The 15,066-nt window shown below is 39.7% G+C and overlaps 1 protein-coding gene across 3 annotated transcripts in view; it reads right to left on the minus strand.

Annotated features, from left to right (window-relative positions):
- Positions 1-34: 34 nt before the first annotated feature.
- The window catches only part of scn4ab (sodium channel, voltage-gated, type IV, alpha, b), a 55,034-nt gene continuing 40,002 nt past the window's right edge, over positions 35-15,066 (minus strand). For 2 of the 3 annotated variants that reach the window (XM_053684044.1, XM_053684042.1), the window contains exons 16-26: positions 13,760-14,149; positions 12,237-12,354; positions 10,890-11,044; positions 10,607-10,780; positions 9,841-9,963; positions 8,922-9,206; positions 8,740-8,793; positions 8,351-8,488; positions 6,962-7,066; positions 6,540-6,810; positions 35-6,033 (exon numbers count right to left, since the gene is read on the minus strand). In XM_053684044.1, the coding sequence (XP_053540019.1) occupies positions 4,943-6,033; positions 6,540-6,810; positions 6,962-7,066; positions 8,351-8,488; positions 8,740-8,793; positions 8,922-9,206; positions 9,841-9,963; positions 10,607-10,780; positions 10,890-11,044; positions 12,237-12,354; positions 13,760-14,149 (2,904 nt within the window). In that variant the 3' untranslated portion in view covers positions 35-4,942. Of the gene's footprint in view, positions 6,034-6,539; positions 6,811-6,961; positions 7,067-8,346; positions 8,489-8,739; positions 8,794-8,921; positions 9,207-9,840; positions 9,964-10,606; positions 10,781-10,889; positions 11,045-12,236; positions 12,355-13,759; positions 14,150-15,066 lie in introns of all 3 variants that reach the window. The other variant, XM_053684043.1, reaches the window with a different exon arrangement.

Raw genomic sequence — 15,066 nt, forward strand, 5'->3', positions numbered from 1 at the left:
AAATAAATAAAAGATCTAAAATGACAGCAGCATATTTAAAGAAATGTTTTCTACTTTATTAGTTTTTAAATCATCAAAAATACATTTTATACACAAATTATACAGAATACAGTGCTACAGAGATACAGTTCTGTCATGTAAATGAAAGTGCCTCATGGTTGTGATTGGTAATTGGGACGTTTTAGAGATCATACAGAGAATTCCCATATCCTCGCATGTGAACCAGATATTACTGTAGATGGTTTTAATTTAGAAAAAACAAAAACGTGGCGTTCTTGGGAACTGGATCGAGAAGCAGAAACGATCAGATCTTCTATTGAAATCTTGATTCTGATTGGTCAGGAGGTGTTGCGTTCTCTCAAGTTTCTCAAACAGCAGGTCTGACAGCACTTCAGCTGTAACTCATGCGTCATTGCTTCTCTAGTATCAGTTTGTGCAAATGGTGGCCGATTCGCATAAACAGATCGAAACACATACATGCCAAAGTAGTCTGTAAAGAGATGATTGTTTAACGTTTTATGGAAGGAGTTTCCAGTGGCTGAGCTTTTTTTTTAGCTATAAGTTTTCTGCCACAGAAAAAGGTGTTTATTTATTTGTTTATTTGTTTTTTTTTATCGTATTAACTTCTAGCGCAAGGAAAAGGATAGGCTGGTGAGGGAATGACTGTTTATAGCCGCTATAACGTAAGTAACCTGTTTCAAAGACATTCCACAACATTAAATATATATATATATATATATTTTTTTAAAGTACAAGTTCTTCTTTACTTAATGAAAGAAATGTGACTGCTGGGGTTATAATCACTGTGGTATAAGAGGAATAAGACATTTCAGGAAGTGCCGTTATAGAAGAATAATCCCCTTCGGAGTAGGATGTTTAATGGAAATACACTATTAGGTATTTAAACGCTGCCAGTGAAGACTTTACGCACATACGGAGAACATGTCAAGATGACGATTCAGTTGCTTTTTATATTTTAGAATTGTAATTAAGCGTCTGTTAGTGTTTGCATCATGTAACATGAGCATTATGTACCATTACGTATGTTACATTATATTTGTAGTGTTGTTGTTGTTATTATTATTATTATTATTATTATTATTATTATTGCTACACATATTTATTAGCACTAATGAATAATTCAGACAGAATGTGAAGCTGAAGGATGGGTTTAAGAGCTCCACCTTCCTGTATACTGCATTAATATTTATGTAGATGTGAAAAGTAAAATATTAACCCGATATCTTTACTCTTCCTGCAGGGGGTATTTAAGACAGAGGTTTCAGAGAGAGAGAGAGAGAGAGAGAGAGAGAGAGAGAGAGAGAGAGAGAGAGAGAGAACGAGAGAGAGAGGGAGGGAGAGAGAGTGAGAGATAGAGAGAGAGAGAGAGATAGAGAGAGAGAGGGAGGGAGAGAGAGTGAGAGATAGAGAGAGAGAGAGAGATAGAGAGAGAGAGGGAGGGAGAGAGAGTGAGAGATAGAGAGAGAGAGAGAGATAGAGAGAGAGAGGGAGGGAGAGGAGAGAGAGAGAGAGAGAGAGAGAGGGAGGGAGAGAGAGGAGATAGAGAGATAGAGAGAGAGGGAGAGTGAAAGAGAGAGCAAGAGAGAGAGGGAGAGAGAGAGTGAGAGAGAGACAGAGAGAGAGAGAGAGAGAGAGGGAGAGGACAGAGACAGGGAGAGAGAGAGAGAGAGAGAGGGAGAGAGGGAGAGAGAGAGAGAGAGAGAGAGAGAGGGAGAGAGAGTGAAAGAGAGAGCGAGAGAAAGAGAGAGAGGGAGAGGAGAGAGCGAGAGATAGAGAGGGAGGGAGGGAGAGGAGAGAGAGAGTGAAAGAGAGAGAGGGAGAGAGGACAGAGAGAGAGAGAGAGAGAGAAGCTTTTTAGTGCACTCATTGTAAACACATTATCAACATAATTGAAAGATTAAAGATATTTTAAAAAATTTTTTTTTTTTTTTTTACAACTTTTGATCATAACTAAATATAAACAGGGAAAAATCTGACCTCGGGTCTCAATTTTTTTATCTTATTTTTATATTTTTTTAAACAAATAAACCGTATATATATATATATATATATATATATATATATATATATATATATACGCTGCCCATCAAAAGTGGTAACGTTATTTTAAGTCGTGTTCTTGTTTAAATTATATCAAGACTCCAACAAATCGGTAATAATTGGAATAACCACGGAATAGGTATAAACGAATAAAGAAATGTTTATTATTACATGAAGTAAAAATGGGACAGTAAAGTAACGTAATCCCGTGATGTAATTTAATGTCGAATTAGGTTCAGTTAAATCTATCGTAATCGAAAAAAGGCCAAAATCTTTATCACCCTACTTAGCCAGTTAGCACACACCACATATTTATGCTTTCTGTTGAACAGTTAATACTGGTGCTGTCGATGAGTCTTAACAGCTTTAATCACTAAGTGCTCGTGCATTTAATTAAACACTCCTTTAGAGTCACCTTAGGATCTGAGCAGATCCTCAAGGATTTTGATCTGCCTACTTTAATTGCTGTTCTGTATCATTTTGTTTGGTCTGTGGCAATAACACCGACTAAACTGTAATAAAACTTAAGCACAAGATCTATAAAGGAAAATTTACAATAATAAATCATTCAAATGAAAAGCTAGCTTCTACGATTGTAGCAGTATGAACTTTTTAAACGGATAAACAGGCCTACGGCAAAATCATAGGAGGCATTCATTTTGTACTGCCAGTAACTTTTCATGCAAGTTGGCTCGTGCACATTCGTACAAGTTCACAAGTTGAACAGTAAAAAGCTTTTAAGACCTCAAATGTATCTATCTTGGCTCATACAATTAAACTACTCTATTAATAATATGCAGATCTGTGTTTTATTCCATTTTAAACAATTTGTGGATCCAGATATGAGTATACTCCGAACTGGTTCAGATCTAAATTAAAATTTAGATTCCAAGAAAGTCTCAGGAAAACCAAAATATACTGATAAATGTTTTTTTTTGTTTTGTTTTTCGTTTGTTTTTTTTTTTAAACCTAATGTTGCATAGCTTTTATAATCTAAGCTTTTATAAGCCAAGAAAGTAAAGTCAAAACAAAGTCAATAATTTTGTTGTTGTTGTTGTTCACAGTACTGCAGGTTTGGTATGTAAAATTGCTAGCGTGTCCAAAGTTGCGTTCAAATACTGTTTCCAGCACACTTCATTATTTCTCCATTACTCAAGCAAGTGAACTGAGCCACGAGGAATCAAATCATCATCACTGCTAGACTGTAGACCAGAAGCCGTTTCAGTCTGACGCGACGTCCTTTTCAAAGCAAGCTCTGCTTATCTGCACTATAAATTGAGGGGGAAACAAGGAAGCCTTCACGAAAGCTTGTTTTCGTTTGCTGTGTTCGAGCAGCAAAAACTCATGAACTAGCAATAAACTAGCCAGCTAATACAGTGGATATAGGAAGTCTACACACCCCTGTTAAAATGGCAAGATTTTGTGATGGGAAAAAAAATCAGGATAAATGATGTCAGAACTTTTCCCACGCTCAATGTGAAACATTGAAACAGAAACATTTTAGGGAAAAATAGGGGGGGGGGAGGGCTTTTTTCAAGAACCTGATTGCACAAGTGTGCACACCCGTTTATAATCGGTGATGTGGCTGTGTTCAGAATGAACCAATCACATTCGATCTCGTGTTTAAAAGTAACTATCCTACAGTTGTCTTTAATGAAATGATTGTGATCAAACCCAAATAAAGACCAGCTCTTTCTGTCGGATTTTCTTCTTGGTTTCATCTGGCTGCTGAAGCCGTGGTCCGCAAAGAGCTTAGAAAGCATGTACAGGGTCTCACTGTGGAAAAGTACTGATCAGGAGAGGGGTAGAAAATATTTCCAAAACATTAAATGTACCATGGAACACCATGAAGGCCATCGCAAACAAGCGGAGAAAATGGAGCACCACAGTAACAACACCAAGAACTGGACGTCTGTCCAAAATGTGCAAAATGTGGGTGGGGCAGTGGTGGCTTGGCGGTTAAGGCTCTGGGTTATTGATCAGAAAGTCTGGGGTTCAAGCCCCAGCACTGCCAAGTTGCTACAGTTGGGCCCTTGAGCAAAGCTCTTAACCCTCTCTGCTCTCCAGGGGGCGCTGTATCATGACTGACAGGGCATTGCTGACCCTGCGCTCTGATCCCAACCTCTTAACATGCTGGGGTATGCATAGCAAAGAATTTCACTCTGCTGTAATGTATCAATAAAGATTCATTATCATTATGGGGTAGGGTGGCTCTTTCTCACAAAAAAGCCCAACTAAATCACCCCAAAGCATGTGGCAACATGTTATGTTCTGATGACCAATTCCAAAAGGCATACTAATATCATAATGAACTTTTGTATAATTGTACACTTTGCAATTGCACATTAAAGGTGAGAAAAGATCTGACGATTTATCTTAGTGGCATTCTTAAAAACCTCATAAAAACCTGCCATTTTAACAGGGGTGTGTAGACTTTTTAGGTCTATCCACTGTAGATTCCTTAGGTTCCTTTCTTTGTTTCATATCAATTTAACCCCCCCCCCCCCCCCCCCCCCCAAAAAAAAAAAAAAAACCTTCTTCATTTGCACCATGCTAACAATATTCACAGATTATCTAAAAGTCCCATGCTACATTTGTACTTCTTTCTACTTTTCTTCTGGGACTAGGAAATTGGAGCCCAATTAACATATTAATGCTACATGACAGACTGACTTTCTTTCTTTTCTTTTTTTTAAAGCATTCACGCCACTGGCTTCTTCACTGATTTTAGTTCTTAACTTGTTTATAGGGAACGCTAAAGCGGCTCACGCTCACATTCCCTCCGTATTAGGGAAGTGATAACTTTGGAAGTGAACAAGCAGTTTTGTGAAAACATTGTTAATTTGATGGATATGTGACCAGAAAAACCTGCAAGATGTTGTTACACAGTGGACTCCCTCAAGTTGTCCACATAGGTCGAGTCAGGGATGGCGAAAGGGGCAGAGTGTAAGACCACCTCATTCTGCAGAGCTACACATAAAGGCTTCTCGTGCTTTTGTCTGATGCTGTGGGCTCCCTTTGTGTGAGAACACTTCAGTTTGTATTTGCGGTAGGCTCTCTGGATGACCTTAGCAGCCACGTCCTCCTGCTTATGTCGAAGAGTGGTGGTTATCGGCTCGTACGATGCCTTAGAGGGGTTGTTCGCCATGAATTTCTCCTCCATACTCGACTTGAGCATGTCCATTTCCCCAGACTCGCCGAGCACCTCGGCTGTGAGAGCCAGCAGGATGTCGAGACAGTGGATCCTTTCCCCGGGTACCATTGGCAGGTCCATGCTGATCAGCTTGACCATGTTCGGCTTCGGGATCCTCAGCGGATCTTTCAGGGTGTCACAGAAATCGGACAGCGCGTTGTAGTCGATGAACTGCGAAGCATCCGGATCAAACTTCTCCCAGGTCTCGTAGAACATCTCAAAGTCTTCCTCGCATAAAGGCTCGCTGCTTTCCTCCGTTGCCACGTTGAAGTTCTCCAGAATGATGGCGATGTACATGTTGACCACCACAAGGAAGGACATCACAATGTAGGTGCAAAAGAACACTATTCCCACTCCAGGGTTTCCGCAGTTACCCTTCACATCCGTGCCGGGATTCTCGACGTCCGGGTCGCAGTCGGGAGGGTTGTTGAGGATAGGGGACAGAAGCCCGTCCCAGCCGGCGGAGGTCGTGATCATGAACAGACACATTATACTGTTTCCAAAGGTCTCAAAATTGAACATGTCATCAATGCCGGCTTCTTTTTTCACATAGGCAAAGTTGGACATGCCGAATATGGAAAAAATGAACATGATTAAAAAGAGGAGGAGGCCGATGTTGAACAGGGCAGGGAGGGACATCATCAAGGCGAACAGCAGAGTCCGGATGCCTTTAGCACCTCGGATCAGACGCAGAACACGTCCGATTCTGGCAAGTCGGATGACGCGGAAAAGCGTGGGTGAAACAAAGTACTTCTCAATGATGTCTGCTAGGACCAAACCTAAAAAAAGTCGACAGTAACAGTACAGTGTATGAGAAGTGATTGTATATGCATTTTTAAATAGAATTATACATTTATGGCACTGATTTAATGAAGGCTTGAATGTGTAAAAATAGGTGAAAATTTGAGTCGAAGCCATCGGGCCATTTCTATCTAAAAGTGCAAAATACACATACACGACGATGGGGATATGTGTAGATTCATACAACAGAAGGGCGGGCTTTAAATTTGTGTAAAACCATAATTGTACTGAAGTTTCACTAAATAATGTCCCGGTATTTGAAAAAAAAAAGTTATATATATATATATATATATATATATATATATATATATATATATATATATACAGTCATGCCTCCAATGCCAACAGTATGTTTCATAATAAATGAACAAACATTCATTGTATTCAGTCCGACTGTTCAGTTACTTAGCTCGGTAAATCAGGGCACGAGTCTAAAAATGCCTCTTCGCATGAGATTCACTGTAAAACGAACTCTGGTTCTCACCCAAGATTGAAAGAATGACCACGATAAAATCAAAAATATTCCATCCGATGTGAAAGTAGTACTGTCGCAGGGCGATGATCTTGAGCACGCACTCGCCAGTGAATAAGACAATAAAGATGAAGTTGATGAAGTACAAGATTTCTTCAACCTCTTGGCTCTGGTCATCGGTCTCCACCATCATGGTGATCATGTTCAGACAGATCAAGCACATGATCAGGATGTCGAAGAACTGCTTTGTGACAATGTCGAAGATGAAGCCTTGCAAGCAGTTCTGCAGGAAGTTCAGACAGCAGGTTTGAGGAGACAGATTTCAACTTGAGGAAATAATACACTTAGTGATTATTTACAAACAGATATCTTGCTAAAACGATGCATTCATTGGTAGGTATTTATTCGTCCATCGCGTTGAGTGCCGAACCTACCTGGGGGCGTGGGATCGGTTTCTGTGGTTTCTTAGAGCCGAGTTTCTTCATAGCGTTATAGTATTTCTTCTGCTCCTCTGTCATGAAGAGGTCTTGCCCTCCTAAGTAAGGAAACACAGAAAGATAATTATTCTTTATGTCCTAAACTCCCAAATGCATATTATGTAATATCTTTTTACACAACTGACACTGTAAAACTTTTCAGGTGGTTAAACTTAGAAACCAAAGTCAAGACACTGAATTAGTTTAGGTTTCATTTCGGAAAACGTATACACTCGAGTTCAGTATCCAAAACTGGTCATGACAATTGGAGTTAAAGAGCAGAAATAAGTTCACATGACTTAAGGGGGCATTAACTTATACCGTGCAAGATCATGAACATGCCTTACTTAATGTTACCACCTCTTGAAGATTTTATTTATTTATTTATTTATTTATTTATTTATTTACTTACTTAATTTATTATTATTATTATTATTATTATTATTATTATTATTATTATTATTATTATTATTATTTCTGCCATGGGCTGATTACAGTTTGCACATTATGTGTACATTGCATAAATTATATCTGCCAAATTTAAATATATTCACACACACACACACACACACACACACACACACACACACACACACTATGTGAATATACATGAAGCGATATGCTTTTGGCAGTGATTTAGATTAATTTATTCATATTTATACCCCATTATTGCTGAATTCTCAGAAGGTGTTGATTAATTAATGCTCTTGTTTCAATATGTTCTGGTTTCTATAGTAACAGCTCCTTCCTAGGGATGCTAATGCATAATTTAAGAATGAAATAATAACGAAAAGGCATTCAAATGTGCTGTTGTTTGAGAAAGGCACATGTAGAATTGTCGATATGGTGAAGTTTTCTTTAAGGAGGTGTTGTTAATATTGAATATTTATGGAGGGAGTCTCCAGTGTCAGTATGTTCCTCGACTGGAAGGTCTTCAGAATGGAAGAATTTATGTTGTGTTTTTTGTTTCGTTTTCTTTTTGTCTTTACAAGAGAGAGTCTGGAGAGGGAACGACTGTTTACAGGTACTATGATATAGGTGATGTAACTATAAACTGATAAAAGTACAATTTTTCATTCTTAAATAAAGAAAAAGAATCTGAAAAATTCCATGGTACAGGAGGAATGAAACACTACGTGGGATGTGGTGGTAAGTCCACTTCATCACACCACCCCTTCGTGGATCGTTATCCTCCAACAGCACACCCCTAAGTGTGTTTTTTCATTACATATAAACCCTTGTGTTGAAAATTCTCAGTGCGTTCCACCGATTCCACCTGAAATACAATGACTTATACGTCAGACTGAGGCCGGTTCAGCTTGCAACCGACGTGTTCATGATACTTATCTTTGATTTTTGTTGGTTGAAATTATCAATGATGACACCGATGAATAAATTGAGTGTGAAGAACGACCCGAAGATGATGAAAATAACAAAGTACAGGTACATGTAGAGGTTTGACTCATAATATGGCTGCATCTCCACCTAGTTTAAGAGGCAGAAGTGAAAAGAGCATGGAAAAGCTGTATGAATTGTTTATACATTTCGGTTTAGACATAAAGTCAGATCATATCTATTGCAGAGCTGGCCACAGAATGTTAACATACATTAACTTGTTTGATATCACTCCTAGACCTTGTCTCGTGTATTAATTCATTATTAATCATTAGGTTATGGCAAGCACTTGAGGAAACATGTCCAGTGTTTCTCTGTTCACTCTGAAGAATGAACCTTACCTCACGAGAATCCACAGCAGCATACATGATGTCCATCCAACCTTTAAATGTTGCCTGCGTACCAACAAGAAATTAAGATATATACCAAAACAAAACAAGCAATTGGCATCTTATGCTATTTTCTAACCATCCATCCATCCATCCATCCATCCATCCATTCGTTCTCATGTATGAACACTAACCACTTGCAGCAGGGCGAGGTAGCCCATTCCCACGTTATCGAAGTTGACCTTTGTGTTCATCCATCGCGTTTCATCCATACCGGAATTGATCAGATCAAAGCATTCACTTTTGTTGTTCACCACATCAGCTTGGAAATACTCTTCAGAGGTATAATTAAAGCAATAGTAGAATTTTCCAGCAAACAGGTTCACGCCCATTATGCTGAAGATCAGCCAGAAGATCAGACACACCAGCATCACGTTAAATATGGATGGGATGGCTCCAACCAGGGCGTTAACCACCACCTGAGGACGTTCACAAGAATACACAACCACTTTTAAACCTAAATACAAGTAGTTCATTCAAGTCAATAAAAGCCATAGCTATGAAGTGCCTTTAAATGCAAGCCCTGCACTGGGATCAGGTACTTCATGTACAAGTAGTATTCACTAAACTGAACCTACACTTGTGAATCCCCCTCTGCTGCTGTGGATGGTTCCACGTGAGCATCTTAAAGGTCTGCGCTTCCAAAAAACAGTTCACACTCTTGCTTAAGTCTTTAATCTCACCTTTGTAGATTTGTAGCTGCTGTAATCATAAAGACTGTCCTGAAGCGCATCCCAGGACTGCTCATACCGAACATCCTTCCAACACACTCGGACACTCACTGTGCGTCTTTACTCTTCCGCACCTTATACTGTAATGATTTCTGATCCCACTATCCGGCATCACGCAGACAAGGACGGGATTCCCTTTTGATTCCTCTAAAGGTTTCTTCATCATGTCACTTCAGGGAATTCTTCCTCAACACTGTCGCCTCTGGATAGTTCATTAAACTGCAACCGGGTTTCTGTAGAGCTGCTTTGTTTCGATGTCTATCGTCAGCTAAATCACTACGTAAATAAAACCGAATATAACGTCGTTTAATCATGTACTTGCCCTCATTCCCTCAAATCTGGACAAGGCGCGAAGCGGCCTCAGAGCCCTCAAGGTCCTCAGGGATTTGATGGGGCCGAGCTCCGAGTAACCCAGGATGTTAGCCGTCAAGCTGATCAGCGAGACCTGTGTGATAATTTCGCAATTTCAAAAGGAATTTTTTTTGAGCAAAAATGCTGACAATTAAGCTACATGTCAAATCTTATCGTTTTTTAATTGAGTTTTTGAATAACAAAAAATCAAATGTGTAATATATTTAAGCCCAGAAGACTGTAAGCCAATTAAAAGACAGCATGAGATCATTTTAAATGCTAACCATAGCAACCAGATGATCACATTTCTTTTTCTGAATATCTGTGTGCATTTTTCCACAATCTGGCATATCAGTTGTCCACACTGAGAAATAAAGGTACCAAACTGTACACTTCCTGGTTGCTGGAGTGGAACCATCAAGGGGATGTATTTTGTACCATTAGTATGTGTATTTTACCTGGAAAGCCAAGGAGCATAATTCAACATTAAGGAAAACTACACTGAAAGCTAATTTAAAGTACCCCATATGCACCTTCATACATAAAGTTACATATTATAAGTACAAATCATGTGCCCTTGATATTCCAGTGTCACTCCGAGGCCAAGGAAAAGTTTGGTGCCTTTATTTCTGAGAGCACAGGAAGTGGGATGTATAATTATAAGTATAGTTTTCTTGGTCAGTCTATAAATATTGCATATTAGGTTTTACTTGGACATGATAAGCATAAAGACGTACATCAACAATGAGGAAGTCCAGCCAGCACCAAGCGTTCGTGAAGTAGGTCTTGAAGCCATACGCAACCCATTTCAGGAGCATCTCAATGACAAAAACGTAGGTGAAGACCTGATCAGCATATTCGAGAATGATTTTAATCACTCGTCGCTGCTCAATGTAAATATCCTCAAACGCCTGATCAGAGAAGAAAAGAACATGAGCTCAGAACTCAAAGCTGTACCACCTCTCAAAAAAACAACAACAACAGTGTTTCAGCGTATCAACACGTTCCCCTTCAGCTCACCAAGGCACCGCTGCTGAGGAGAATCATGAAGATGATGAAGGTCTCAAAGTAGTTGTGCTCCACAATGGCGAAACAGGTCTTACGGAGGTTCCACCATGTCTTTCCTCTGCCCTTGGTGATGTCCACATCCAGGCATGGGCAGCGTCTAATGCATTCTTTAATGCAGGGGGAAGGAGATAAAGCATATGGATCAATTCAAAAATTTTATTTCAATTTTATGATTTTAAAATGTTTAAACGTTCAAAAATTCCGTTCACACACAGATTCCGTTACACGACTCTACTTTAGAAAACAGTGCTTTAGATGCATGCTGAAAAATCCAGTGTAGTCTGACCGGCTGATAGAAAATAATATCTGAATTACCGCTACTCATTCTACATCATAGGTAAGTTATTTTTACCACCATTTTGTACCACTGTGCCTCCAGTAAAGTGATTTTTCATTCATTCACTTCACTAAGTGCTTTCTCCTGGTCAGAGTGGCAGTGGATCCTGGAAACACTTGGTGCATGATGGGAATGCACCCTGTATGGACCTCAATTTCACATGGACAGTTGCGCTGTGGTGCTGGGACTACGGTTGCTGTGATGGTGTTAGGACTGCAATTACTACATACAGTTTTACACTCAGGTCTCCTTTAGTGAACAGTGGACTAGTTCAACAAACAGACTTCATATAAAACCATCATGAACTTTCTTTTACTCTCACACTATCCGTTGTCACCCAGATGAGGACGGGTTCCCTTCTGAGTCCGGTTCCTCTCAGGGTTTCTTCCTCGTATCATCCATGAGGAATGCTCATTAGGGATAAATTCACACACTTAAAATCCGTATCCTGTGTTTATATGTTTCTGCAAAGCTGATTTGAGACAATGTCCATTGTAAAAAGCACTATACAAATAAAACTGAATTGAATTGTATGGGATGCCAGGCCATCACATGGCACCCTGCACACACCATCATGTGTGGCACTAGGGGCAATCTGGCACAGGCAATCCACCTGAATATTTTAGGGAGGTGGTACTCAGAGAAACCAACCATGCAAATCTCTGCACAGACAGTAACCTGAGCTTCAGTCATCAAAGTTTCAAACATTTACTGATCAGTTTAATCAACAATTTAGGACCCTGGAATAATAATGTATCACCTGGCAATGATGGCCGACCAGTCTGAGCAGCTCTGCCTATGTTTTACCAATTTTTGGTCAGACCATGCTGGATTTTTTTTTTATAGCAGGGCTATCTTTGCTACTGAGCAGCCATTAGGCTCTTTTTTTATAGTATGGTATCTAGGGTAAACCGCTTCCCATTTGGAGACACTGAAAGAAAACAGAGCTTAGTGAGTCTCACTCTCTGTGCAGCAGTCCACTGGGGTGATGGGATCTGGTTCATCTTCTGAATCCGCCTCTTCCGCCTCTGGAGGTTTGTCCACGGTGCTGCAGCTGGACGAATCGTCTGCATCGTTCAGCTGTCCGAAATAGGTGTTAAATTAAAGATATACTCATCAGAACATCTGTGTGCTGTGTCAGAGGTGCAAAATATGGACAAGGGTCTGGATGCAGACTCTACTGAAAAAAGGGGCATTTGTGGCGAAACCTGCTGAAACACTCTCTCACGTACTTCCAACCTAAATGACTAGCACGCCACATGCTAAACAACCGAACCAGATATTTCTCTTGTATTTATTTTTGAGGTGTCACTGTGTTTTTCTTGTACTATTTCTGTCTAGATTTCCTAGCTAGAGCGCTCAGGACATCGTGTACAAGAATATATCTGGCTTTACAGCCGCAGTTCAAAAGGAGTTATATTTAGCAGCATGAAGAAGACACTCTGAATGATAAGTGTGCTGCTTAAATCCATCCCTCGGATCTGGACGGTATTCCTCTCTCACTGACGTAGCCACGTGTAACTGAAGCTTAAGGAGTAAACAGATCTGTCTAATAAAGCAGAGTACCATGCTGTTTATCCGTTAGCGTATTTCCAGCTGTCATTTTATTGTGTAATTCCATGTGAAGTAAAATTCTGAACTTAGACAACATGGCATTTAGACAACATGGAATAAATAAATATCGCTCGAGGTTATTTGGCTTTGGCTTTCGCCTGGTCAAATTCTAGTGAAGTAGAGCGGATTGCTTAGCACCACTGCCTCCACTTCAGCTATGTTATGTATCCCCTTCCCTGTGGAGAAACATGGCTGCCGGTGTTATGCCAAGCATTTAGACACGCGAGAGTATGTTATGTGAGCCGCGTAATTCAACCCGGTTTGCAGACATACCAACAAACAGTTGCCTAAAGAGTCAGGGCTTATGCGACTCATTGAAACAAATGTTTAACAAAATATCTGACCTCGAGCGGCTCTGCATAGCTTTACTATTCATGAACTACTCAAATGCATGAACGGACACATTTTTTAGATGCACGGCTGTGCTACACAAAGTCAAAATTCTAGGCAGGAAGTATGATTGAAAGAGGAACCCAAGGGGTCTGATGGTTGACGTACAGGTAAACTAATCATGCTGCGCTGGTGCTCTTTCCCACGCTCCGTCACTGTGACACCCGACCTCGACTGCACCCATAAAAACACTCAGAGTGGCTACGTTTCTCTCTGTCCAGCCAAATACTGACCATGATAGCCACAGATTCTCTGTGTGAATTTAAATGAGGTTTTCAGGTGTAAGAGTATTCATAGTCATTTTCTAATCCACTATTATTATACCACAGGGCTGTTGAATTCTCGACTACTTTTGGTCAGAAGGTGTTGGGAACTGGAAAAAAAATAACTATTGAATAAAACTATTAATATTTATGTTAACAGTAGGTCATTTTTTTTCTGATGTGTTGAATTGTGAACTAGGGGGGGAAAAAAAACTCACTTTCTTTTTTTCATCGATATTCTCTTCGTTCTCAGAAGAACTTTCATCATCATAAGGGCTTTCAACATCAGACTCTCCCTTTGCGATAGGAACAACAGCCATTCTAAGAGCACCGTCAAGTTGTTTCAGCTCCTCCTTGGTCTCGTCCTCTGACTCAACTGTGACCACGTGGTTCAGGACTAGATCATTTCCTTTCTTCTCCTCTTCCTTCGGATTCAAGCCCAACAAGCGCCTTATGTGCGTGATAATATAGGCCTTGACCCAGTCGATGCCCCTGGTGATTCTTGATATGGCAATCTGCAGGTTGTTCATTTCACCATCTTCGTCTGACGATGCCAGGTTGTCTCCACTGAAGGAGCTGAGCAGCAATGCCAGGAAGAGATTCAGGACCTATAAGAACCATAAGCTATGTGTTTTATGTTTTTTTTTTTTTTTATCTGTTCCTTAAAGTGAACATTCTCAGCAGAATACAGTTCAGTAGCACATTTTTGTGTAAAGAAAACAATGTGTAATAATTTTTATATATATATATATATATATATATATATATATATATATATATATATATATATATATATATATATATTGCACTAAGTGATCTGTTATCATTTGTATTGTGGATTATTCCAACTGTTGACCATGGTTCTTGGTTTTACAGTTAGCTTAGCTCAACCAACAGTTCCAGAAATTGTTGCAATTCATAAATGACACTGCAAATTTTGCCTGTTCTTTTGCTGATGAAAATAGTATTTATTAACTGAAATACATATCTCCACATCCCCCAGATCCCCCCATCAAAGGATTTCAGAAAAAGTCGGTTTCACCACCTCGTCGGATGAGCCGTTTCCTCTTTGCTCTATGAATAGCTGAAATGGAAATCTTCCTGGTTACATTTATAGTAAATGGCTGGTTGATACTCAAAGTAAATATGTCCTATGTATAATTAACTTCTAGTCAGAGGATCACATGATCTACTCTACAGGATGTAAGGTCTATGACAGATCTGTCTCCTCAAGCATGTCGGCCAACATCCACTCAAGTGCACTTAGGGATATCAGACTTGCCGGAGAGTTCCAAACACGAGTGACATGTCACAAGTCAATTATCTCAGCGAGATCTGTCCAATGTTTTGGTCCTTTCAGTCTAATGGATGTCACAATTAGTATACAGGCCTCAGGAGATGTTGAACGGTGTGTGTAAAGGTTTCTTATGGTAAAATATTCTTCACGTGGTTAGTGATTCTAGTGCTGATTTGAAAACGCTACTTTTAAAATGATTTGTAGGTGTAATAACTTTGGCAATGGTGG

This window comes from Ictalurus punctatus, chromosome 12, assembly GCF_001660625.3.
Source record: "Ictalurus punctatus breed USDA103 chromosome 12, Coco_2.0, whole genome shotgun sequence".
Lineage (NCBI taxonomy): Eukaryota > Metazoa > Chordata > Actinopteri > Siluriformes > Ictaluridae > Ictalurus > Ictalurus punctatus.